This window comes from Vanellus vanellus, assembly GCF_965231255.1.
Source record: "Vanellus vanellus genome assembly, chromosome: 7".
Classification (NCBI taxonomy): domain Eukaryota; kingdom Metazoa; phylum Chordata; class Aves; order Charadriiformes; family Charadriidae; genus Vanellus; species Vanellus vanellus.
In genome coordinates, this window is record NC_138912.1 from 27,863,486 (window position 1) to 27,890,906 (window position 27,421).

Genomic DNA, 27,421 nt, shown 5'->3' on the forward strand with positions numbered 1-27,421 from the left:
GAATAGAGCATTTATTTACCATTTGTAGGTTATCACGTATGTTGGTTCTTCACTGTGGTCTATACTGTTGCTTTTTGGGGGAACCAATCCCAGACATAGGTAATTGTAGTGTCATTAATTTAGAAAAAAGCTTTCAGATGGAGATAGGGGTGGGAAAAGGGTATTTTCTTGTACTGTAAGCTATTTAGGATAGGGACTTCCTTTTGCTTCACACAAGGAAATGGTATTCTGTTTCTTGCAGAGTTCCTTGACTGTTGTTTCAAAGCAAAGCAGTAATGGCAATGTTAAGAATAATCTGTTTCATCTATGCCTCTGAGTCTGAAGTCATCCTGTGCCACTAGAAGGCAATATAAGAGCTCTGCTGTGTATAACTTCAGCATAGTTTGCCAGAATGACCGCAGTATTGTGTTTATACTATGCAGATTTTCATGAGGATACATTCTTGGCTGATAGCTGAATTGCTGGCCTGGAGAAACAGTTGCCTGCTTTGCATCCTTAACCCCAGTCTTTGATTTCCCTAGTTTTGCTAGAGCTTCTGGATCAGTTGGAAAAAAAACAAAACAAAACAAAACAAAAAAACCACAACCAGAAAAACCACACTGAAAAGCTTCTTTCCCTATTTAATGTGTTTGGCAAATACTTCTTGCACAGGCCTGTTTATTCTAAAACTGTAGAAAATGTGCTTCCCAATATGGTATTGTTGAAATGCAGCAACTGTGACACTGATCACAGCACAGGAGAACACTGCCCATCAGTGTGAAGGAGGGCGTTTTAACCTAAAGGACCTGAGCACTGCTCTTGAGAACAGGGCCAGGCACTGCTCATGACACACAGATAGAGACTTAGGGACTTTTCCTCTTGAAGTCTCAAGTACAGTAAAATATAGCCTGTACAATTTTTGCATACGTTTCTCTTGCATTATTTCTTCTGAAAAAGCTTTGTGTCTTCAACTTTCATGAAACTACCAGGCCCTTCTTCTGGCGAGTGGTCGAATAACCAGATCACCAGAAGACTTGTGTGTTCAGTTTGCTGGGCTTGCACTGGAAACTACTGGAAAACAATGCCTCATACCATGTTTGTACTGTGGCTATCACAGCAGATTGAGTTGCCTAACATTGGTGCTGATAAGCAGGTTAATGTAGCTTTGCAAAGAGCTCCAATGACCTCTAATGAAGCTTTCTCTCTTTCCCTTTGCAGGTGGTTAGTCGAGTGGCAGCTCAGCAAGGATTTGACTTGGATCTTGGATACAGGCTACTGGCAGTATGCGCGGCCAACAGGGACAAATTCACTCCAAAATCAGCTGGTAGGAAAAACCTTCTTTTGGTGTATTACTAATTCTTGGATGGTCGTATTCTGAGCAAATACTACCTGCGACTGTCTTGCATTCATTAAAACACAAAAACAAAACTGAGCACGTACTTGGTAGTAGTAGTGCTGCTGCTTTTAGCATTTCAATGGCATGCTGTTCTCAGGATACATGACTTTGGAAATTTGTATTTTCCCCAGCTAGTGCTGTTCGTTGCCCTGTTTGATCTTATAGATGAAATGTTACTTCCAGAAGCATGGATATTCAGTAATTTCATGGTGAGAATGAACACGCTCAGGCCCCTCCATCTTGGTAAACCATTGATTTTCTGTCATGTGTCAACCTCTAAATCTTTCATGTTCATTCTACACTGCCTGATATATCTATTGCCAAACTTTTATTCCTTGACTGCATGTGTCTGTGCAAACAAGTACCACGGTCTCTTGTAGATCTAGTCATTAGCTTTAGAATTTTGAGCCAAGAGTAGGCGCTGGTGCTATTGGTATAGTATTAAGTAGCCTTTTTCCCAGTATTTTATGGCAATAATCTGTTATAGGGCACTGATCGAGTAGCAATATTTGATTGTGATGTATTGCCATTGCTTCTCTGTATAGTAAAAGTAGAAAATGCACTTCAGGGTCTTTCTGCTTCTCACATGTTTGATTTAACTGGAGCATTTAATTCTGGTTCTCCTTTTCTTAGCTGATGAATGTCAACATAATGTGCACTGGCTTGGAAAACAGGCAGATAACTGTTCCATTCCAGACTGAGCATGGATAACTTTTCTGCTTAGTACTAAACTGGTATGCAGTCCCCATTCTGGAACATCAGAAAAGGTTACCTTCTTCCAAAACAGTAATTTGTAGTCAGCTGATTGCGTGTTAACAAATCTTCTCATGTTCCTTTTCAGTTTTTTTCAGCCCCAAACTTCTTTACTCATGGCTACCTTTTGTCCTAAGCGCTTTAAGCAGTTCCTCATGCAAAAGTGGCTTTCACATCAAGGCTTACTGATTTTTTTTTTTTTTTTTTTTTTTTGGTATGGGAAGGGATAATTAATTATACTAAATGTCGAATAAACTGTCTGATTTTCATCCTGGAAAACTGTGTGGAAGATAAAACATTCAGTTGACCAAACATGATCTCCCTTTTTTCTGAATTTCTAGTAAGTTACTCCAATAGTTAGCCATTGCATTTCTTCTTGATTTTTCTTTTTGAAAGCCAAATGAGGATTTCCAGCTATGAGTGCATTAAGTGAGACATTACAACTTTATTTCCTTTGAAAATACACTGATTAAAGTAGTCATACCCCCTCTCTTACCAACTCTTCCTGAGGTGTGTCTCAGTGTGTTAGTGACGGTGAGGTTGTGAGTCTTTGGATCTTTTCATGTTGTAGTCTTTTTCTCTTAGGGCTTGGATGAGGAGATAGCCTTGAAAACTATTGGTCAGTCGTCACGTCCTAGAAGATCCCAGTGTCAGTGTTTGACTTCTGTCAGTAATTACTTTTTGGCAATATATGCCTTTTTTCTTTTTTCTTTTTTCCTTTTTTTTTTCCCAATCTGTAGAGATTTCAGTCTTTCCATTGTTAATTGATACAATACTGGGAAAGCTGGTAATAAAATCATGTGCTCTTCTCTCAGTGTGTTCTAAAAACCTTCTCAGTCCCATTTCCCAGTTTCATATACAACTTATGTATTTCCAATGATCTTAAACATTTGGGTTCACAACTAGTTTAGTTTTACCATGTATACAGTTGTTTCACCAGTTATTCCAGGGATTTCATCATGCTCATCCACACTGTGTTTCTGAATGCTCTTATTGTCTGTATTAAATACTCATATTTTGGGGCATACCATAACATATTTTGTGAAATGTCACATGTAGCCCCTACTTTAAGGATGTCACATTCACATACGATCTGCAAGAGCTACATCATTGAATGGGCAACTTGAAAGACTGACAGGCTGGGATTACAAACGTGACTTTTTTGAAAGGGAGAATTTCCACATCTGAGTGCATTAACATTCTAATTTCTAAAGCAACAGTGGCTCTGCTCCCTCACTCCGTTTTTGTAAAAATGTTGATTGTCATTTGTGTTTTTTTGTAAACAGTGTGCATCGTTGAAAGCTGCCTTTCATGACTTGCTTAGGTTGTTGTCAAGGATGCTTGCATGTTGTTTTGAGTAGCTCATTCTTTTTTCCTGTTACATCTATTGAAAGACACCTTCAGCACTTCTTCCAGTCACTTGACTACAGAAGTCCCCTGATGTAGATATCAAATGGCATTATTTTTAATGAGTAAGCGTTTGTTTTTCCATTCTTCCACACTTAAGGGAAATTTACAATAGTTTGAATTCTTTCCTCCAGGTATGAATTTAATGCTGCCAAAGGGATCACTCTGGAAACATTTTTAATCCATATTGTATAGTGTCTGACATTCTGAAATGTAAGGAGAAAGAAACCCTTCCTAATTAAAATGCATTTGAGTAGCTAAACACTGGGGAAAATACTTGCACTAAATCCTTTCAAGGGCCATGCACTATTAGTGCCTCTTTATAGCTGTTGTGGTTAGGCCAAGGCTTGTTGACTGATGTCCTGCAGGCTGGGATGCCTGGAGTGGCCTGGCAGCGGTGGCTGGCAGCCTTTGCAGCTCTGACATGTGGAGCAGGTGGACCACCCCAGCCTGATGTCCCCCAGGTCTGCTGGTTTGCAGAGGCAGCTGAACCGGTATGATTGGTAGTCTGGCTCCTCTTCTCCAGCAATTCCCAGCCTGAGCTTGCTCAGGGACCTGTGCTGGCAAAAGAGCTTTTGCTGGTATGGCTTGTTTTCTGTTTGACTGGCTCCCTGAGCTGGCTCTCTGCAGGACCCCAGGAGACTGAGGGTCCTCGTGGCAGAGACTGAGGGTCCTCATGGCAGTGTCCGAGGGTCTCGGTTATCCCTGATGGAAGAGGGCTGGAGCCTGAGGCTAGAGGGCAGAGCAGCCAGCTGCCAAGGTGGCTCAGCTCTGTGGGAAACCCACACCCCTGGCTCACGCAATTGGCCCTGTGCTGTTTCATCCCAGTTGGTTTAAACCGTTTTGGTGGTAGATCCCTGCTAAGCTGAAGAGGTTGAGGAGTGACGACAGGAGCTGCAGATGGCAGATCAGAGTACAGGCAGGCGTGGGGGAAGCAGGGAGAGATGAGAGGCTGGAGCCAGGTGGGACCGTAACCTTCTCAGGTGGCACAGCCTCAGCTGGTGGGAAGGCAAGGAGCAGACGCAGAGCTGTCAGCTCCTTAGCATTTCCCACCCAGGGCCGTTTGGCATTGCCGAGGCATTGTTTGGTGTTGTCCTTCTTTTACTTGGCCATTGACATAGTTAACAATTAGCTAATACAAATTGTTTTGGAGAATGCCTTGAGGGAAGATCCCTGTGGCATGAAAAGGATTAGAAAGTTGTCATGTGTGCTTTTAAATAGTAATGATGATTTAATGACTGTGCCTTTTGTCTCTGCTTTCTGGTGTTTGTACCTGAAATAATAGCTGTGCCTCCTTTTATTCTTCTAGCCCATGTTGCTGCATCTGGGCTGCTGCCTCAGCAGGAGGTCAAATACAGCGTTTTCCACCCTGAAGACAAATGACAAAGCCTTTAAAAATATATGTCTCTCTTTCGGTGACAGCTGCTCCCCAAACCTTCCAAGGCAAATTCCTTTGCCTTGTTGTGACACCTATAGGGAATGGCCCAGCAGGTTGGCTGCCTGCTCGTTTGCTTTCAGACTGCAGCAACCTCAGTCGCGCTTAGTACGTGAGTGCATGGGTGTTTGCATATTCTGTTTTTTCTTCCTTAAGCCTGAAGAAGACCTTTTTGCATGATGCTTGCTTGGACCTTTTCTGAGCATGATACCTGCTTTTTTTGTCCTTCCTGTAGAAGATTTTAAGTGATTTGGTAGCTTTATTTTAAGGTCTACTGTTCAAGTAATAGAGAGTTCACTGATCAGAGTGTTGATTTAAAAAAAAAAAAAAAAAAAGAGAGAGGGAATAATTTTCTGTTCTGAAATATTTTTTTTTTTAAAATGCTTTATCAAGCTCCTGAACTTCATTGCTCATGTAGCTACTTTTGTCAGGAGGCCAAGATGAGGCCAGACAAGGGGACGACAGGATGAGATCATACAGGGAGCTTTGTCAGAAAAGGACAGTGTTTAGTATCTCTGTAAAGAGAGAGAGGGAGGAAGGAGCCTGAGGGCAGAACTGTGCAGAAAAGGTACTTTAGCAATCGCTGGGAAGCTACAGCAAACAAATGCTCTGATAGCTTGGATGGACAGCTAAGTGTTAGATGTTTGATAGCAGATAGCAACCCCTTTTTGATACTACTTTGTTTTCAGTCCCTTAGGCTCGTGGGCTTTTGATTTTACTTTTCAAGAGCAGTATTACTTAATAATCTTAATTTTTTTTTTTAAAACTTTATGGTATTTGAGGATTTTACATTCTATTTTATTTCTTTAGCTTTAACTAAAAATAATAGGACTGTTCATAGTAGATACGATACCAAAGCTGTGAATAAATTGGACCATAGGTTAACAAAGGTATTTGCAGTGAGAGTACTGCCAAATGATGGTATTAAAGCACCACTGGCAAGATACTGAGATGTAAGGTTTGTCCTGATCAGGGTATATCATCTAACATGTTTCACTACCTTGCTTCAAAGCAATAGTATGGAATGGGCAAAGTGTATTTTGGTGTATTAGCAAATCAAACTTACAGAAATGAAAGAAAAGGAGAGAAGAAATGAGGCTACAATATGAATGAGGAAAAGATAGAAAGTAAAGATAACCTCTAGATTATGGAGGACTGTAAGGCTAGATGAACACTTTGCGTAAGTTTCCAATAATAATGCTCACATTATCTGTGGAAACAAGGCAAAGCGAGGCGGCTAAAAGGATTACAAGTATAAAATGGAAATTACTACAGCCAAGGCTGGTGGCATCCCTCCAGCTTGAAGGCACCGAATGACCGACATGCCTGCATTTGGAAAGAAATAGCATATGAATTGTCAGTCTCATGCCTCGCACCAAAGATTTTGAGCAAATCAGTCAAGTCAAAATGGTCCATCGTGACTGGAGAAGAAATACAAATGCTGTACCTGTACTTAGGAGAGTGGCTGATAAGAAGAACGAGTAGGCAGTTTTATGAGAGCAGAGTAGAAGAGCTTGGCTTGGGTTATTCATGAAAGGAAAGCTGAGCAGAGGTAAGAAATGTATGTAAATACTAATAAATAAACAACTTAGAACAAGAAGAGCTATGAAGCTACAGGACGGTGTTGGCAAGAAAACAGAAGTGTAAATTGAATAAATAGTTGAAATAAGGGGGAAATTCTGAACTATTAGGGCAGTTGCATTTGGAAAAGGTTTTCAGGTAGAATGACAGCAGGGAGGGAGGAAGCAGAGGAAAGGAAAATGGAAAAGCAAACTGCCTTTTTAAAGATAAAACTCAATAAACGTATGAAAGTGACTGTATAATGTGTTTTTTTTTATGTAGTTGGAAGCTGGTTAACAACCTTTTTATCTGTGTAGTCCTAAATTCTTGCTACGTTTCCATGCAGCTGACTGATCCATTGGTACTTAGAGTTAGGGTCCTGAAACTGTCCACTTGACACTCTTCATTAAAATAAAGGCATTATTTTCTTTTATCTGTTACCTTCCAAAACAGCTTTTGATGCAGAAGACTGACGACATTTCAGGTGATGTCTAGGTTCACTTCCCGGCTCTTATCACAGATTCTTACTGTGTGCCCTTGGCCGCTTTGCTCTCTGTTTTGTATTTTTTTTGTGTTTGAAGCAAGGATAATAATACGCCTTCCATCTCACTTTTATTTGTCTGATTTAATTAAATTCCGTATTATGCAGGACAGAAACTACCTCTTCCCCTGTAGGTATGTATCCAGTGCAGTGGAGCCGTGGTTTCAGCTGGGACATTTATGCTTTGTTATGATAGAGATAAAATAATTCTGTTCTGGAACATATATTGGCAAGATATACCTTTGTTGCAACTAATGCTCTCTTTCCTAAAGACTTATAGTGTGGATACTACAAATAAATGAGTAATTTGTTCCTAATTCATTCAGATTATAGGATTAGTTTCATTAGTTTCTGTTAATGAAGTTGGTACGTCCCCTTGACCAAAGCGAATCACAGTCAGTACTGTTGCTTGGTGGCAAGCAGCATTAATTCACATCTGTAGTCAGTGACAGCCACTTCTATGTTGACTGCAGAAAAGGAGATCACAAGCAAGGCACAGTGGACTTTGCCCATTTGTCTTGCCCATGAGTTTATTCAGAACAAAATTCTAAAAGATCTGCAGTTTGGAAAAGTATATCGTGTATCTTGAGCCTCTATCAGGTTGGCTTGGAATGTGGCAGACTAGTCAGGAGTCAGCTTTCAAACATCTCGAGGTGGAGCATCTGAAGAGCTTGTAGAATGCGAGATGCTCTTCCCCATAGGGCCTTACTTGTTCGAGCTGTTCCTGTTCCCTTCCTCTGAGATGTCTGCTGATGGTGCATTTGGTCTGCCTTCTACTCAGAAGAAACACGATGGTACTTGTATCAGACTTTCATTATCCTTAGGTTGGCAATTCCTCTTCACCTTTAATGTGAGTTTTAGAGCCTCATGACATATCAATGTAGATAGGTATTATTTTGCTGGAATGGAAATTTACTTCTTTTTTGGCATTCACTGCTCTCTTGTGCCCTTGAACACCTATGTTTATAAAGGAGGTTGCATAGTCCAGCTGCTTCTGCTTCATCCTGTCTAGCCAAAATATCATGTGGTTTATCTGGCCTGTTCTTTTTGACATCTGACAGGTTCTTGTTACCATGGTACCAATTCTGACTTTGAGAGATGTAGCAGTAAAACCCTGCTGCCAGGTTGGAACATTTTTGCACTAATGCTGTTACTGTAGCACTTAGGAAAATTGCAGAGACTCAACTACAGCAGCAAGCTAGCTCTGCTGTTTTCTTAATTTGTGCCTTGGATTTTCATGAGGCTGGTACTTACCTGAATGCTCACTTTGTTGTGGATTTGAAGTGTATAACGAATTAGCTCATCATGCGATTCCAGGGCAATATTTTTTCCTACTGTCCACGATGCACTTTCACTTGGACTGGAACTGGCATTCTCCAGAGAATATTTCTGTTGATTTCTATCACTGTTTTCTGTCTTCTGCTTCATGGATCCCATATGTGCTGAGAGCAACTGAAAATTTGGTGATAGAGACAGAGCAGAGCTTGGTCTCGGTGTGAATTTTGATGTTTTATTTTCTGTTGTTGTTTTGAGTAACAGATCTGCCCCTCTGAACATGAGGTAAGTCACAAATGGAAAGTAAGAAGGGAGGCAGCTGTGAAAACATAAGTATATTCATGGGAGAGAAGAAAGCAAACTCTTCAGAATGGCATTTGCCCTTTAGAAGTTACCTTTTCTCGGTTTAAAGCATGCAGTCCTGAACGTGTTCCCTTTTGAGCTGCAGTGCATCCAAATGTGCCTCACTGCCAGTGCTCTTTTATCAGCCTGTGTGTCTTGGAGGCATTCAAAGAAGTTCGTGAGGAGTCCAGCTATGAGAACAGTAACATAGCAACTTCCGCAGGGACTGGTAGCTTTTTTGCTGTTGGAGGGCTGAATGACCGAAAGCATGAACTGTGCAAACAGATCAGATCATCAAACTCCAGGACAGCAAGTTCGCTTCCTAAATACAATTGAGATTCCACTCGTCAAAATTTCAGATCCATTCCTAATTCCTGCAGGTTTGCAGCCATGTAGTCGGCCTGTAAAGAAAAGTTCTTGCTCTGAATACTCTGGAGACAACACTCTGTGAAACACACTGCTTAGTAGACAAGATGTTATATGTGGTATTTCTCTTTAAAAATAGAGAATTCCATACTGAGAAGTCTTACTGAATGAGTGTTTTCATGTTTCAACTTTTTTAATGCTCATTTTCAAGGACACCTGTTAAAGTATGCCTATAGCAAGGTATTTACGTAAGTGCTATGTGATAAAATACATTTATTTGATTATTCTTTAACTGATATTTAAAGAATCATAAGGATTCATCATCGTAGATTGTTCTAATTTGTATTGGTCTTTGTCCCACTTCATGAGAGGAAATTCAAGGAGAAAGACCACAGAATAACAGAAAAGGGATTTGAAGAGAACCAATAGGTAATATATTCCCAAAACAAATGCAGTATTGTTCCTTATAACATGTGCTGGTTTTCTGAGAAGTTTGGTAGATGTTAGTATGTTCGTGTTTAATAAGGCTTCTGGATTGTTTCCACTCTATGGATTCTTTGTGTCTCAACTCACTTAAGTTTCAATAACACATGTAAAGAAACCCATCAAATGGGCTTTCCTCATAAAGTTTAGTAGCTTAACAATAATAAAACCCCAAAGGTGTGAATCTGAAACGAGAAACTTAAGTTGTTTTGAATCTTATTTCTGTGACTTAAACCAGGCTTTTAGGAAAGTCTGGATGTGAAGTCCAAGAAACAAGTCCATGATGGTGAACGTGTCTCTGCTCCTGTAAGATGTCTCCATAGATGTATTTGTTATTGGGACTTTTCTAATGTAGGAATTAGGGGGTTTCCTAACGTGCTGGAAGGAAAAAATTCTCAAGCATTAGAATGCCTGGATATTGTGCAGTCCTAAGCAAATCTCTGACTCTTATCTGTCTCTGTAGTTGATATCTCTGTTGTACCTATGCTTTGTTGCTGTGAATATGTATTTCTTCCATGCACTGTTACAAAGAACCAATGTTTCTTTGTGTTTTGTATGAACTGAGTATCTGCTGACTTCAGAGATTCACTCTCAGCAAGACTTAAAGTAGTAGCACTTCATCCAGAAATGTAGCTTCTATGAAATATGTGATCACACTGATGGTTAAATGCAACCCCCTTCAATATATTCCTTATTTCTTTGAGAAATGCGTGCATTTAAAGTGTGCTGGGGTTACTAATTTTAGTGGACAGAACAAGTTACAGATTTTTAAATCCTGCCTGCCTGTGTTGTCATTTACCAAATCCCTGTTTAAGGCTCTGTAGATTTGAACCTGCAGCCACAGACACCAATCCCTAGTTTCAGGTTTGCAGGCTGGTATAAAATATGCATCTTCTAAAGCAAGCTCTCACGGAAGACATAAATTTAAACATTTTTAAAGGTAAATATTACTGACTTGGCTTTGAACTTGGTAATAGAAGGCTGAGCAGGAGCTGCTCCTGAGGAGATAAATTGAACACCAAACATCTGCATACAAAGCAGGGTATTTGTTTCTTGTGCGACAGACTCTCCTATGATTGTCTGGTCAGACCCAAATGACATTAATCTTGCTCACTCTGGAAGATACTGTCTTTCCATCATAGAAAAAACAAATGAAATTATTTAGTGTATTTACTACAGAAGCAATTTCAATTAAGGCAAAAAAAACAGAGACACCTCTGGGTTCTCAGTGTGAAAAATGACTCACTGCTGGTCTAAAATGAGATTGGGAGATGTAAATTGTTGGAAATTTGCAACTTGCTGTCTCCCACTGGGAATGTTGGAGTGGTCCTTGAAAAGCCAGATACCATTGCAAGCCGTAAGGGGGTTTTGCTTTAGAGGTCTTCTAGTATTACAGCGAAATACGTGTGCTTGAAATAATTAGCAGTAACTACAGTAACTGTGACTTGACCAAAGGAAAAGCAACAAGGTACTGGAGTTGTGTCACTGTTGTGCTGTCTTGAGAGCAAAAGCAAAGACTTCAAGTAGATTTTTGTTAGAACCAAAATTGTGTAAACCTCCTTTCTCTGTTCGTTACAACATCTAGCATGCTTTACAGGACAGTAAATTGTTTTTAAATCCTGATTTAAAATTTTACTCAATTTAGCTAAATATACAGCCGATACCTAGGATGAGCATCATTGTGAGCTAGGGAAGGGCTAGACTGACATTGTGGTCTAGCAACTGTCAGAAGGAAAGAAAGAAAAAATGCTCTTCCAAAAGAGAGAGATTTTTTTTTTTTCTTCTTTCAGTGTGTGGAAAAAATAGTAGGCAGAGACAAAGTCTCTGACTGGAGCAAATTCTGTGTTCATTTGATTCTTTGCAGCTCCCAACTTTGTTGCTCCCAACTTGCAGTGGTAAAGAAGGAAGGCAGAAGCTCCTCAGCCAAGGTGGTGGCATTACAGTATGATAGCTGCCACTGGAGGAGTTCCTGCCTCTGCGCCACACTCAGTAAAATCAAAACAATTGCATGAAGCTGTGTGCTTGGCGTGGCATCTGGGGACTGATCCACCCTTCAGAGAATCTTGACAGAGGGGTGGAAAGAAGTGTGGTGTTGCCTGTTTTGTGTAAGCAGGATCGGCCCCCACGCAGAATAATTCAGTGCCTCTGAAGGGACAGAAAGCTGTGATGAGAAACAAGAATAATGTCCAAGAACGTAGTCCTCAAGCCTGTGACACAAAGCTGGTGGATCCTCAAGCTGCTGCTGGAGGCTTAATGGGATCCTTTGCTTATTGACTGTAAGATATCTCTGACACACCAAAATTCAAGCAGTTCAAACTGAGTGAGTATTATTGCTAATATGAGAACCTAAACCACGTATCTGAACAGAGAAGTCAGCTGAGCAGAGTTGAGCAGCCAGTCTTCCCTGTAGAGTCCTTGCTAGGAGCTAGGCTTCAAACAAATCTGTCCTTGTGAGGGACAGCAGAGTGATTTTCATCATCCCTTTACAACAGCTACATATGCAGAGGCATTTCAGCCTTTTTCTTTTTTACTTTGATTGTAACCTGTGGCATAGCAAACATTGAAGGTGATGTTAGAAAAACAGAGGGGAAATCCTGACTGCCATGTCTGACTTGGCACAGTCTCCTCTGGTTCAGTCAGCACTACACTACAGACTGCCAGACTTCCGCAGCTGAAAGCATGTTCTGTGTTCCTCGAATTTTCTTGGTCTGGTAGAATTCACATCTTTGTGCATCAGTGACAAATGTATGCTTTCACTCGGAGAGAGTGGAAGAGCCAGAGTCTGCAACTCTGGGGAGGGTTGTTTTCAAATCGAGGGAGGATGGGAAATATATTGGCCCCACATTCGATTAAATCTTAAACCAGTCAATCAGATAGTCTCAAACTCTATAGAAGGATGATGATGACCTCTAAGGATAGTCTTCAAAAAGCTAACACTGATACATGGCTGACAGTCTCTGCATAATACAAATAATTCTGGAGGGGAATTTTGTAGAGAAGAAAATATAACTAAACTGAGGATCTGGAAGGAATTGTGAGCATGTATGTGCATCTGTTATGAAGTAAATGTATTTGGACTGTGCTTTGAAAACATACTGGAAAATTGGAATAGTCAGATATTAATTTTATGTGTTGCTCTATGAAATGAAAGCATTTATTCTGAAGGTGCCATTTAGTCTATAAAGGTGAAAAAAAAAGTCTGCGAAGGATCATTGTTCTATTGTATTTATTTGCATAGGTGATGTTGTTATCTGCCTTTCATCTCTGTCCAAAACTCTTTACTTATCATGAGGTCAATAAAGCCATAAAGGTCACAGAGAGATTGAAAACATGAAACTATTCTTGAGAAAGCTCATGTATGCAGAAATAGTTTTCTATAGTAATGACAGAATGACTTTTTAAGGTTCCATGTCTAGAAGCATTATTTGTTAGTGGTGCTTTTTCTGAACTCATCTTCCCATCTCTGGAGAGAAAGCCTAGATTGCTGGCTGCACAGGACGCTGAGAAATTGTGGATTCTGTGTTTTCAGTGTCCCCAGACCAAACATCATCTGTCCTGCCCATTAAACAGTGTCCATTCTTTTGGCAGCCCTTTCTAAGTTTTTAAAGGATTAGAAGAGTAGAGATGACAGAGTTGAAATAGGTCTATTCCTTTTACTGATGCAGCAAAAAGATACCGAGCAAAGAAGAGAGAGGTCACAATATGGGAGCAGAGGAAAAGGACAGCGTATGCCTGCTCTGCCTGCAAAGCTGGCAAATTCTAGACAAATGAGTTGGTGTGGGAGAGCCTGAGTCTTAGGGTAAAAATAGAAATTTTAGGATGAAAAATCTCGATGTGTCCAGGGAAACCCAATCATATGGTAACGCAAAATCCAAAGTAATGGGAATGGGATAATGAAGTTTTGTGAGATCTGCAGGTAATAATGTTACTAAACAAATAATATCCCCATAACTAAAATTACTAGCTAAATGAATTTTTTTTTTCTACATGTCGTTCAACGCCAATATGTCAACCTCTCTTAACAAACTAAGCGGCTTTAAAAGAATTGTGTTAGTTCTGTCACTTAAAGCATATTGCTTTAATAATCCAACTGGTATGTTCTTATTCTGTTCCCGTGTCTCCAAGTGCACTCATGGAGTAGATGGGTAGCTGATTTCTTTATACCATCGGCTTTCTCTTCAGTGTAATTTGAGTCTGGACCTTTTTAAACTTTTTTTCCGATGTTCTTTTGAAAGCAGACAGATAGGTATGTGGCCGCAGTTTTTGAGTAAATTAAGGACTAGTCATCTCGTTACATGCACAGCGTTGTAAATGGGGCTTCTGAAAATCACAAAATCAGTGGGATTTCTCATGGGTATTTTTCAAAGACCTGTTGGTATTTTAGCTGTGTATTTACTAGTGCAATTAATGCAAACTGCATAACAAATCCTTGGCTGTTCCAGTTGCTCGGCGCAGCTCAGGCTCCTGGCAGTGGTTCCAGTGGCCGTGCACCCCACCCCGGTAGCTGTGCACCCCGGTGCAGCGCAGTCGTCCCTCCCTGGGTTTCAGCATCTCAGTACAGAGGATCAGGGAACCCTGCAGTGAGCTTGTAGATGAGGATTCTGATAGACCGCAGAGAGTTTTCAGAAGTACTCTTCGAGGTTCTTTGTTTGGTTTGAGTAACTCTTTCTGTAGTGTTTTCCACAGTGAACTCACTTCTTGGTTTTCCTTCTATTTTCCTCTTCCCCCTCCACTGCTGTATCCTTCCAAATCCACCTTTAATTGTAGTGTGCTTGCAATTAATAATGGCTGTCATGTATTCCAGGCTTTAGAAGGCCATAAACAGAAGAATGGGCTGAAGTATCTCAGTTAAAAGGCTTGTTCAAGATGCTATCTGTGCACTGAATACAATTGCGTGGGCATGTTAAGAGACATCAGATTTTCCTTCCAGAGGTGTTTAGCAGAGCAGCCTGGCGGGAGCTGGGGCTTTGTTCTTGCTGCTTTGCTCTGGTGCGTGTGCTACCGAGGCACCTAGCTGTCTTTTGACCTCTGGGACTTGAACTGTTATTTCTGTTGTCTCAGTGAGTGGTGTTCGTGTTCTCCACATTCTTCATGCAGTTGTTTTGGGTTGTTTTTTTTCATTTAATGCTTTATTACTTTGTGTTTGTCTTTATGTGATTTTAAAATATGCTGGATATCAGGACCTAAAAGCCGTAATTCAAATGAACAAATAAGACGTTTACAGAAGGCTCCTCCACACTGCAAGAACTAACAACAGTGAAAAAGCATTCCTGTATAAAATGAATTTCTCTATAAGGTAGCTGCTTACTCATAAATTTTCATTTAGCGTATGTGGAGCACAACTTTTTGCTCTTTATTTACATAAATGGAAAAGATTTTCTATCTTTTGAAAAGAAAATATGACTTAGAAAGACTGGACCACCCAATTCACAGTATGAGTGAAATAACTATCCTCTCTCATCATTCTTCAATCATGAAATTGTCATTATTCATGAAAGCACTGAGGTCGATGCTTATTTTTTGAGGCATGCTTAGCCTCTTTTTGCATGTTGTGAGTGAAGATGAGTTGTTTAAGTGCATTCCTGAATCAGAACCTTAGCACTAATCCTTCAGTCACTGCAAAGAATAAATGAGGGGCAAAGACAAAGGGCCAAATTAAAATCAACGAGATTCTATTCAGATGGGCTCTGCTTCAGCAAGCACACATCTAATTATAAGCACACAAGTAGGCTCACTGACGTCAAAGTTAATTAAACTGCTTAAATTTAGGCACATGCTTAAATTCTTTGCTGAATCAGTATTTTTGAGCCAAGGAATAATAGGACAGTATTGCTGCCCCAAAGCATGATTTTGTGGACGGGAAGGAGTTTGAACTCCCCCTTTCTTCCACCAGTTCTTCTGAGGTCTGTCTGCTGGCATTTTATTTGATTTGCAATGGTGAAGGCATGTGTCAATATGTTAAAATTTCTTAGAGTGTTTGCTAACAATATGTCAAACGTGACAGTTGGATCTCTGGTATTTTAAGGCACCTTTCCTCCATGCAGTATGCGATACAGTATGGCGGGACTATGCCCAATGCAGTAATCTTTTCAGCTTCATTTTTACTGGTGCCACTCTTATGAAATGAATCCCTTTGTCCAGTCTCTGAAAGCCAAATTATTAACTCATTTTCATAACAAACCAGAAATGAGGAAAGCATGTAGACAGAAGTGTTAAATGAAGAATGCCTGTCATACAGAAGCAGCTTTGATTCCTTTGGTTTCATGTGTTATTTTAATTTATGATGTCATAAATAAATAACCATTATTTGTTGGCCTTGAATCATTAAGGGCCTGATAAGAATTTCCCCCGTAGGAATACAAAGGACAACATGATACTTCTTACACGGAAATGCACATATGGGAATTTCAGCCACGTTTCGTAAATGAGCTGGGGCTGGTAGTGAGCTTTTAACTATGCTCCCTGCCTAAATAACACAGTAAAGTTGCCCTGATGTACTAGCAAGGGATTAATCAGGGAGGAGTGCTGCAAAAGATCAGATTTCTTCCACTTGGTAAAATTCACGCCATGGGGACTTTGGGGCTGCAAAGGAAGTTAATAAAGTTATCAACAGCAATAAGTTCAAAAAAGAAAAGCAGTTAAGAGAGCTAAATAAATCTAGACTTGTGTTTTAAAAGGTACTCAACTTTTTGTTCATGTGTACGTTATCTTCTAATCATTATTTCCTGGTAATTGCCTGAGTCTAAAGCTTAAATTTAACGATCTTCCTTTAGATACCAGAAAATGACAGGTAGTCATTTATGTATTCATATGTTTGGATTCAAAAAATAAAAAAAATTTCCTTCCCTCCAGATGACTTTTGCATCAGTTTCACCAATAGTGACGGAAAGCTGTTGCTTTTGGAAAAGTGCTCTGTTACCTGTGTAGGCTGCCTTGGGGAACCTTGCAGTCAGTATTTGTCTGTATCGTGTCATTTATTTCATGCCAGTTAGCAGCTATATTCACAGTCTAGAGTAGCATGGTTTAACAGGTGGCTTGTAAGTCAGAGGTCCGGTTTACCTTGGTTCCCTTGGCATAGATAAGGTAAAGTAAGGAGAGAGAGAGAGGAGCTGTTTGAACAATGGATGAGAGACCATTCTCTAACGAGAGAGCTGGGCTACTGTCAGTGACAAAGCATCAGCCTTACTCTGTTGAGTATCTCTCACATTATCCTCCCCTCTCTCGTAGCAGCTCATCATCCTGCCACAGGTCAAGAGTATAACCTGTAGAGAGTCAGAGGAGCTACTGCAGCTGCTGAAGTTGTGTGCATGGAGTTAGAGGAAGGAAGCAGCCCATCGTGCAAGCAGCTATCTCATGAATATACTATAAATTGTCTTTTTTGCTGGACATCATCTCAGCCAGCAAAGTAGAAGAAAAAATCAGGCCTGCATGGCTGATTTTTTGACCATCTTTTTTTGTGGAGTATTCCTTGACTGCATCCCATGTGGCTCCCCAAGATGATGATTTAATTAATTTAAACCAGGATATTCCTTTACTAATTTTCTTAGGCTTTTTTTTTTTCCAGTCATATCTCCATATTTTGCATACTAAACAGGATTAAAGTGTTAACTATATCCAAAACACTCATTTTGGTAACAGAAGGATCAAAGTGGGGGCGCAGTCATGTTACACACAGAAGTTGTCTAAACAAGTAGCAGGTTACAGTAGGACCTGTCATAAAATCACCTAAGTGGGCAGATTTAGTTACGATTAGATCGTGCTACCAGAGGTCTTGAATTACAACTGGGGCTCCACTAAAGATTTGTCTCTTTTCTTCACAGCCAGCTATCCGGATTTCCATTTGCAGTTACCCTAGATGCTTCAGAGGGGTAGCGGATGGCTGTTAGAGCCACCATGCTATCTTTTGGTTGCATGAGGACTTCGAAATCTTTGCGTGGAAGCATCTCAGATATAAATATTTGAGATGGTGTAGAAACAATCAATTGAAGAGAGACAACAGTCATTTGCTGGCCAGCAGAGAGAGTTCTTTGAGGAGCAAATCCATTACCCACTCTTCATTCTTTTCCTTCTATCGTCTTTCATTTTCTGGGGTTGCTGTTAAGAGACAGTTAAGAACAAGTGATATGATCTGTCTTACATACTCAGGTTGCTGAGAGGAAAAGAGCGTGAGGCATCCTGTGGACTCTAAGAAACAATGCAAATCTCTTAAGTGCTTGTGGCAAACAACCATCCGAAGTGTACGTATAGGCAGGGTCTGTGCAGTTTGAAGTACTCCCGCTATGGGTAAATAACTTTCATTCAAAAGGCTAATCACACGTTCTTATTAGAAAAGCTAAAGTGGAGTATCTCCAGAAAGTGTTGCTTTCTGACCTTTAAAGCTGTTACCTCCAGGGCAGAGTGAAGCAGGATATTTGCCTCACTATTGACTGTGACATTTCTGTCCTAAAAATAGATCGCTACAGTCCCTTTCTGGTTCAGACCGTCACCCTCTACGGGTATATAATATTCACTCAGGTCCTGATTTTCAGAGGTTTTAAGTAGCTGGATATGCCAGACAGAATGCTAAAGCCCCCGAACTGGGCCAATAAGGTGAAAAAAGGGGAAGGCAAGTACTTCACTATCTTGTCATTTGCTGTAGTACAGAAAATATTTCCTGTGGAAATCTTTAGCTTAATCTCAGTGTGCTGAAATCAGAGTTGATTAATCCGATTAGTGGATCCTTCAGCAATGGAAAGTGGCTGCACAAATCTATGTAAACCAGGGGATCTTTTCTATCTCCTCAATTTACATAGTTAAGAGTTATTATGGTCTCAGCTACAAGCATACGGGTTTATTCTGCACCATAACAAATGTTGTAGCACAATAGCACATACTATCGCTATTTTAATCATATAAAATAGATATTTACTCATACTACTTGTATTCTTTGGATGTCTTTTATAATCTAGATGAACTGTGGATTAGATTTTTATTTTTGCAAATGCTTTGTCTATATGCAAAAATCAAGCATTTTTATGAATACATTCTATTTCCTGCTAGTTTTGATGACTGTAAAAGGCACTAAATGTGAATTTACACTGGACTGGTTGAAAAATGTTAACAAAAATGAAAATTTTCATAATGCATTTTATTTATTTATTTTCCAAGCAACGCTGCTAGTCATCCAAGGCCAAACAAATGTACCCATCCTGTTTCGTTAGCCAAATCCATGCTGACCATGCTGTAGTTGCTCCTTTGATATTGATATTAAATGATAACGAATGGGAGTTATTGATCATGGGAATACCAACAATTAATCTTTACAGCAGAAAAAACCTCTTTTTAAGTGGGATGTTCAGCTTGGGCAAGCTGACATGGTTAGAATGGAGATCAAGTTCCTGTCTCACTAAATCTGTTTGCCTACCCACATCTTAGTCAGATAACAGGCTAAATCATTTGAGGTCCTGATAAGTCTTTCAGTGTGTTCAAGAAGACTTTTTGATGTTGGGGAAGACATATTTCCCTTCCGTGCCCTGGGAAAAAACTGGCACGCCATTTCAGCTTAGAGCAGCATAAAGAGCTGTGTCAGATCCCCTTAGAAGTGCTAAGAAGACACAGTGGGAAGCGGAAACCGTAACAGTACAGTTCCTCAGGGAAGATGAAAATGGTGTAGGGGAACAGTCATTTGTATAGCTCAGGCAGGTAAACACAAGTACTTGTGTTGATCCACCAGTCACCTGCACGGACCACACTTTTAGTTGAAGATCTATTGGAATTAGCTGTGGGACTAACCTTTTCTGTTTGCGTGTCATCTCGGAGAACTGGATGGAGAGAAAGGAGGACAAATTGCTGTGTTGCAGAGATGTGCTCATCACTTCAAACCCACCTACTGCTTTTACCCTACTGATCTTTTAGTACGGCAAGAAAGTCATGGGAAGTCTGTAACTTTTGAGCTGAGGAAACACGTTCTTCACATTAGTAAGCAATTTCCCACAACAAATAGCAACAGGAACTTTTGGGTTCTTCCGTTGCGAAGAATGATACTAATTGTTTTGCCATAATAAAGTGGCTAATAGGAGCTCCTTCCCCACATCCCCCTTTTTTCAGGTCAGTGTGGCACATTCCAATTTGTGTTTGCTTCAAGGCACAGGAGGAATCCCTCATGGAGGGGGAGGGTTGTTTTAGCACACTCCAGCGCGCAAGCAGTAAGCCTTTTGCTTTCTTCAAATACCCCCGTTTCAGAGTAGTTGGGAGGATTCTGGATTTCCCCCCACGCGCTCCATAAATGCAGCATTCTTTGTTTTTCCACCAGAAATGAACTGAAACCCATAATCTTTGTACTGAGCAGAAGTGATTAAAATAGTGTGGAACAGATGGTTTAAAAGCTGCCAAAGATTGAATCTTTTGCTATTTTGTTTTTTGAAACAACTACATTAGTTCCTGAGTCAGCTTTGAGCAGGCCATCGTAACGCATCGGAGACAAGAGAGCATACTTGTTTCTCTGTCTTTGGCTGCTCATTAATAGCAATTAATTCATTTAAGTTTGGGCTTGTTTTTTTTTTTTTTCTAGGTTTTTAAAAGATGGGTATGTGCTACAAATTGAGGTAACGCATCATTTTCATGCAGGACAAAAATGGAAGTTTTCCACAGAGCTTTTAACAATATTTTTTTTCTTGGAAATTCTGCTACTTGTGTTTGGGTTTGTTCCCTGGAGGGGAAGACCGTGTTCCAGTTATAGTATTTAAAGACTAAAGATACCACAGTACTTTTAAGTTGTATGTGTTTTTGATGCTCAGATGTGAGAGTTTAGCAATTTATGTGCATTGATTTGTAGAGAGAAGTTTCTAGACAATCTCATGGTCCAGAGACCGCTCATAAAGCTGTTGGCATCACGTGTGCTCTCCCTGCTGTTCCAGAGGAACGGATGCCTTCCATAGAATGCTTAAGACCAGGGGACTTACACTGGGGAGGATAAGATTCCATACTGTTTGTATCTTGCGAAACAGCATCTTCTGCTGTTGAGCTACCTTTGTTGGTTTGGTTTTTGGTTTGGTTTTGTTTTGTTTTGTTTTAAAGCTGTAGTCTGTAGTTTAGATCAAAGGAAGATTTCTACTATTGAGCCAAAGCATGTCAGCTATGTAAGTGGATGTATGATGACAGAACACACCATACTGGCCTCTAGTCTTTCACTTCTGTCATGCAACCACTCTGGTGGTTTTGTAGGTTGCAAATTCTGAGAAGTTCTTTTGATATTCCTAAGTAGCAGTAGTTTAGCAGTGCTAGTTACAGTGTATTTTACATAGAGATTTTCTGCTCTCAAGGCGTAGATCAAAAGGTTTGGCGTTCCCTTGAGGAAAATTTTTAGAGATCGATTTTGTGGACTTGGAAAAATATTTATTGGTTCTTACAATTTTTGTGAAACCTTGTGATTTTCCTCTTGTAGTACAAACCTTGCGTGAGCTGAGCCATTAGCATTTTGTTGTCTTCATCCCAATTAAATTTAAAATTTTCAAGCTCCTTCTCTTCCTAGCAAAATAACATTTATTTTTACATATTTGATATTGTAAGAAGTCCCAACTTTCACATTCAAGTTGGGAAATAGAATGCTACCTGTGTGTAGTGTGCTAACAAATGACTTCTAAAAAGGGGGGTAGGAAAACCAAGCTGCATTTGTATTTTTATTTAAGCATGCTCTTAATTTTGTTAAGGTTTGCAGTTTTAAATTAGATTTTTAGAAATTTAGTAACTCTCTGATATCTATAGATGATGCTCTGTTTATGCAAATCAGTTTTCAAAAATGCAAGTCTCGCTGAATGATCACTGGAACTGAATCTCGTGGCCATCTCCCCTCGTGTTCACGGAAACTGATCTGTTTGGCTACCTCATTTTCTGTTTTCCACTCCCACTGTAGCAGCTACCCAAGCAGAAAAAGCTTAGCTGAGTACTCTTTCTTACCGAGGCTCTTCTGTGAAGTAAAGAACATGGCTTCTGAAAGATGTAGCTAGAAATAAGGAGGCAGCCCAGTTGCTCGACTCTGGGAGGTATCACCAGCAATGCTGTTGCAAGTTCAAGACTTGGATTCTGGAGAGACTGTCCCCTGGCTCTTCTCACTGGAAGGCTTTTTCGGTTGTATATGCTGCAGGTGTATTCGCTAAACCTGAGTTATTGCAATACACCTGAGACCCACTAGGACTGAGTAATGTTTCATCGTCTAAATATTTACTCTGTTTTGCTTTGTTTCCCTAAGGGATTGAAGGCTTGATACTAAATTGGTTTTTATTCCCTGTTTTTTTCTTTCGGGGGATGCAGTGTCTCTTGTTGGTCAGACCTTGGTTACTCAGTTAGTGGACTTTGTATCTCCTAAAGTACCAATTTTTTTCTAAGGCAGAGGAAGGTAAATGAGGGGAGAAGAAGGATTTTGAAGGTTCTCTATTTAAACTTCTGGTTTTGTTTATTTTTTTAATTCTCCTAAATATGCAGTCTAGGAAGTGACATAATTGCATACACTTTTAATTTCCTCAAGGCTCTGTGTGGTCTTCATCCAGCTTCTCAGATGTTGGCTACAGATGTTTAAAATCGCTTCCTCCCAATTAAACATCTGCTCTGAAGTGACAAAGTGTAAGACCACATATGTCTGAAAGGCCAATGTATGCACAAACAGTTTTTGTTAGTAGATATAACGGAAACTTTTTCCCTTGCCTCGGTTTTTAACGCACAGACAGTGAGAAATTGTTCTGCTTATTGAAATCCACGGGGGAGACTGAGTGCCGGTTTTAAGTATATGTTTAAAAAATGTGCTGCTGCTTGTTTATTTTTTTGTGTAAATCTTTTGGATGTTTCTTATTCAAGGATTTCACTTGCTCTGGTATCCAAGGATTATTTGCTGTCCTGCCTGGGATCTTTTTAGATCAAAAGTAGTGATGTGAGTTGATCTGGTGACTTTACTATTTAATTGGAGGGAATATGAAAAAAATCAAGTTTTTTTTAAAACTTGGTGCAGTATGGCTGTCGTACCAAATGAGGATTCATGTAGCCAGTCTCATCCTTCAATCACTCGATGCCTAGTGGTCTTTGCCTGGAATGGCAGCAGAGTAGATCTATGCAAGAGGAAAACTGACTTACAAATAAATGGTAGTAACAGTATTTACAACTGGGAGAATATTTTTTTTTAAATTACTATTATTTTGTTTGACAGCGGTAGAATATTGATGACGTTAGGTAGAGGTAAGAAAGGATTGAAAGAAATAAGTGTCTGAAGATGTCACATAAAAAATTTTTGTTTTATTGCAAGGAGGGGAAACCAACAAAAAGCAAACAATGGCAAAGAAAAACCCTTGCTGATGGACTCATCAATTTAAATTAGGATTAAAACATATGGCAAATTAACTTGAATTAAAACAGGTACAGGGAGAGTTTGTGTGTGTGTGTTCTTGACACACTGTTGTTAAATAATAACATTCTGTAGTGTGTTATTTCTTTTGTTGCATCTTAGTCTGTGGAAGTGCAAATGGGTTGTCAAAGTATGATATGCTTTGCTGCATTGGTCCTGCTAAATAAACTGTTTTAAGTATTTGGGGGGGGGGGGCGGGGACGGGGACGGGACGGGACACTAAATGAGAAACATTCCAAATTACAGGTACGAGATAACATTTCAGGTATGCAGCCCTACTGATTAAGGGCTTTTAGGCATGACAGATGTGAAGCATTTTCAAAAAATGTAATGTTTCTCAAAGTAGAATTCTTACATATGAAATTCTCTTGAACTGTTGACAGTTGCAACATGAGCAAAAGATTAGCAAACTTCAAAAGTAATTTAGGTCTGAAAAAATTAACCAGGCAGTATCTGTTTTGAGTCCTTTACTTCTTGATAAAAACAGATTTCAGAGAGGCTGAATTCAAGATAACAAATTTGGCAATGTAGGGATGTGAGCTGAACTGTGACCAGTGCACTCATTTTGTATATGCTGCTGAACAGCTACTGATGGTAACAAGATAACCCGGGCCATATCGCAAGCCAAACCATAGCTAAAGGTCACTCAGCCAAGTTAACAAAATCTGGAACTCAGTTGTTATAGTCACATCCTTGATTATAATGATATGACTTTTTAAAAGGAAAAAATATATCACTGCTGGCCTTCTTAAATGCATAATGTTCCCTTTTTAAACAAGTTATTAAAAACCTTAGTTAGATAGTTAAATATTTGTTGTGCCAATTACCGGCTGTAGTCAGCCACCAAAGGAGAAAGTGCAGAACTTCTCAAAGGATCTCACGTATGGTTTTTCTGGTGTCGTGATGCAACGTTGCTTGGTTGTGGTGTTGATGTTACTGGTTCTGTCAAAGATCCCATGTGAGATCAAGGAAGGCCAGTTGAGCGAAGAAACTCTGCACAAAAGGCCTTTGTTTGAAGAACTCTTAGCTGAAGTAGACAGGAAAGACAGAGGGTAAGTGAAGGCAAGGGATGCGAGGAAGAGGGGGGAACTGAGTTAATCCTGTCAGAGAACTGGGAACTGCTGTCTTGAGTATCCCAACTGCCGTGGTCATGCAGTTGGTTTTCTGCTACTGCCATTTTGGAGAGAGAGGATAAAGAATTTACAGTAGTTGTGAGGCTTCCTCCTAGATTTGACATCATCATCGTAAAAGTGATGAACCTCCTGTGGAAATGAAGAGTGTTAACTGAATTACAAGAGCTTTTGGACTAACTGCAGTTTTCCACTGTGAGTTCTTGTCTGAAAGCAGTCAGAAACCCGATTTGACCAAACATCTCAGTTTAAGGATTGTGTTTTTATGAGACCTGGTTCAGGGCAATGCAGTCAGTGACAGAAGGGAGCCAGTCTTGCCACAGGGAACTGAGGGCTCTGGATCGGTACCCAATGCTGCGCCCCTCAGAGCAAGGTGACCTCCTCACCTCCTGCCTAGGGGATATACCAACAGCCCTCATTGCTCTTTTATTCCCTCAAGTGAGGAGAGCAGTCGAGCAGTGGATTTGCTGTCGTGCACTATTATAATCGATTACGTTAATGTGTTGAATTCCTCCCAAACAGGGCTCAAATGGCGACACAGTGACTTCTTTCCTTTTTCTCTTCTCTGTTTACTGCCTTTATAAATGTAACCAATTGTATTGGGGATTGGGTACTGCTTTTATTTCTTAAGTTTCTAGGCAAAAGTGCCTTCTTTTCTATGTCTCTGTTTTTTGGTTTGGTTTTGTTTTGTTTTGTTTCATTTTCAAACACAGAATGGAAGCCATGCCAGGTTACTTGAGAGGATTTGGTCTAATTTGCAGGAATTCCCAGTGTGGCTGCCCCCCCAAAAGCACACTTCAGTCTTGAAAGCTTTTCTTTCCCCATGCTTTGCGCTCCTGGAAGGCAGCAGCAGCGGTGGCTGCTCCCCCTTTCTTGGTTGCTCCTTCCAAGGGCACCACTTGCTGCTCTGGCAGTTAAATGCAAGAGTTAAAAGAATGTATGGATTTTCCTTCAGATTTGCAGTCTGTGTTTGAGCTTACTTGCTATCTTGTGTTACAGTTGATTGACACAGTCATCCTCAGTAATGTTAACCACAGTACAGAAGAGTTTTCCCACACCATTTTTTCTTACCTTTGCATTCCTTTGCTAGCAGGATGACTACCCTCAAAGAACATTATTACTTAAATATCAGCTCTTTAATCTGATATAATTATTTAGAGAATGTTTACATGTTTTTGACGAATTCAGATATCTCAGTCAATACTTCGTCTGAAAATAACATAAATATTTTATAAGAACCATGTAAATTATGTTCCACATTTTAGTAGATTTAGGGTTATTGCTTGCCTTCCTGTGGCGATCTGTAGGGATTCGTGTCTTTTGTTGTTTTTTTTTTCCTTGCTGAATGCCCATAAATCATTCTTGCAGTTATATGAGGCAATGTCAAACTCTTAAGAATTTAGTTGTATTTTTAAAGCTAAAAGCTAACAAATAGTACTGATCATTTCGGTAATGATGGTATTCTAATCCTCTTTGGGTCTCTGGGCAATAGAGTAACTTTAGTGATTAGTCATAAGAATATTAATTACATTGGACCCATACTTCTTCAGCCTAGCTAATGTCTCCCTGTGCCAGTGGTGATACTTAAGACAAAACAAAATGTTGATATGATCAATGTTCTTTTTTTTTTTTCTTATCATAAACTGATGGGATTTGCATGCTTACTCCCAGAGTATAGAAACTACTTGTATGGGCTTTCTTCTTTTGTTTTTAAGTAACTCCAAATTTAAAGGCATTTTATTTTTTTCCTGATTGATCTGTTACTTAATTTACATTACTGAATATGGTTTCCAAATAAAGTTGCAACAGAAAAACCAAGAATATGTATGTGTGTCAGGGTTATTTCATACTGAAGACAGTGGAGAGAGCACAGGTCAGTAGAGGTGAACTGGGGTAGAAGTGTTATATATGGTTTCCCATGGAAGCCAATAAAAAAATTGAAGCAAGTCATTACCTACTGCCATCCTTCCTCAAATCTTTCCTGTAGAGGAATTGCTACCAAAACTGAGGAAAAACAAAAGTAAATCCTGGTTGCCTTCATGGAGAAGCCAAGAAAAAGTCTGTTCTCCTCACGTGGAAAAAGTAAATTGTGCTGAGGACTTGAAATAGTTTGCTTTATAGTGTACCAGGAGATGGTTTGCAGTCAGTGGCATGTGTCTGGCATGGGACTAGGAGCACAGAAGTGATATATTGAGGGTTACTGAGAAACTAGGATTCTCTCTCTCCCATCCTCTTCTTTCCACCAATGTAAAAAATAAGTAAGGAACCAACTTTGTATGTCTCTCCAGCTTTCTCCCCCTTACTCTCAGGAGTGTGAGAAGATTTCCAAGAGCATTAGAAGACACGTAAGTCTTCTCAGCTTGCTGAAGCAGTCATTTCTCTCTTCTAAATGATGAAGCTGTTGAGGAGTGGTATTGAAGGGGGTACTCATTAACTTTTCTGTTCCAGTTTTGTAAAGCTGGCTTCCATTTTCTCCTCTCTGATTTTGGTATAGGAGTTTATTACAGACCCCTGTGATTCTGATCTGATCGAAGTTAGGAGACAGTTCACTGAATGTCGCTCCTTCAGCAAACATAAGAGCTACCGTTAAATCCCTGAAAGAGGTGGCAGATTAGAGTGGTGACAGTGCTAGAATATAAACCCTAATTTTGTTGGAGCTATAAGTATTAAAATTATAGGCCTTCACCCCGAAGAATGTCTTCAAAGAAAGTAATGGTGATTCAAAGCAGGAGAGAGGCAATTTGGAGAGGACATCCTATGCATGAGAAAACAGATGCGGTTTTGATGAGATCTGAGGTGCTGTAGGATCTTTGTCTTTCCTTCTTGGAAGTACCTGCCTCCTGAAGGTTTAGTATCTTTAATCCCTCATCACAGCAACTGTTTTTAAGCATAAGGCAGATTCTTTTTTCCATTGACATATATGTCTGTAAATATGTCTGCTATTCCCTTTCCCAAGGTAAAATGAAATTTAACTTTTTTAACTTCATTTCTTCTAGCTTTAGTAAAAGCAATTTGCTTTCAATCTACTAATTTTTCTTTGCAGGTATGAAAGTATATTACGTGTTTTTAAGAAAGATTTTAACATGAGTCATTTTAAAGACTGCACAGCGTTTTCTGGGCACAGTCCTCTGAGCCAAGATAAGTGGCCTGCAGAGTAACACTAACGTGTATTAAGCCTCATTTAAATAACCTATCAGCACTTCTTAATTTGAAATGTTGATTAAAAAGGTGCAGTAGTCAGTAAATAGTTTGGAGAGCTGACAGTGACTGTTTGGACAAAAGTTAAGAGTTGTCGTGATAACAGACCACAATTCCCAAAGCAGACTACTGACCTGTGGTTCCTCAGTTCTCGGATGCTCAACTGGAAACATGCTAAAGGTGCTTA

At 39.8% G+C, this 27,421-nt stretch overlaps 1 protein-coding gene across 1 annotated transcript in view; it reads left to right on the plus strand.

Annotated features, from left to right (window-relative positions):
- The window catches only part of ZMIZ1 (zinc finger MIZ-type containing 1), a 357,117-nt gene that overhangs the window by 224,464 nt on the left and 105,232 nt on the right, over nucleotides 1-27,421 (plus strand). Inside the window, exon 6 of the mRNA XM_082486190.1 lies at nucleotides 1,198-1,303. Coding sequence (XP_082342316.1) covers nucleotides 1,198-1,303 — 106 coding nt within the window. The remainder of the gene's footprint in view (nucleotides 1-1,197; nucleotides 1,304-27,421) is intronic.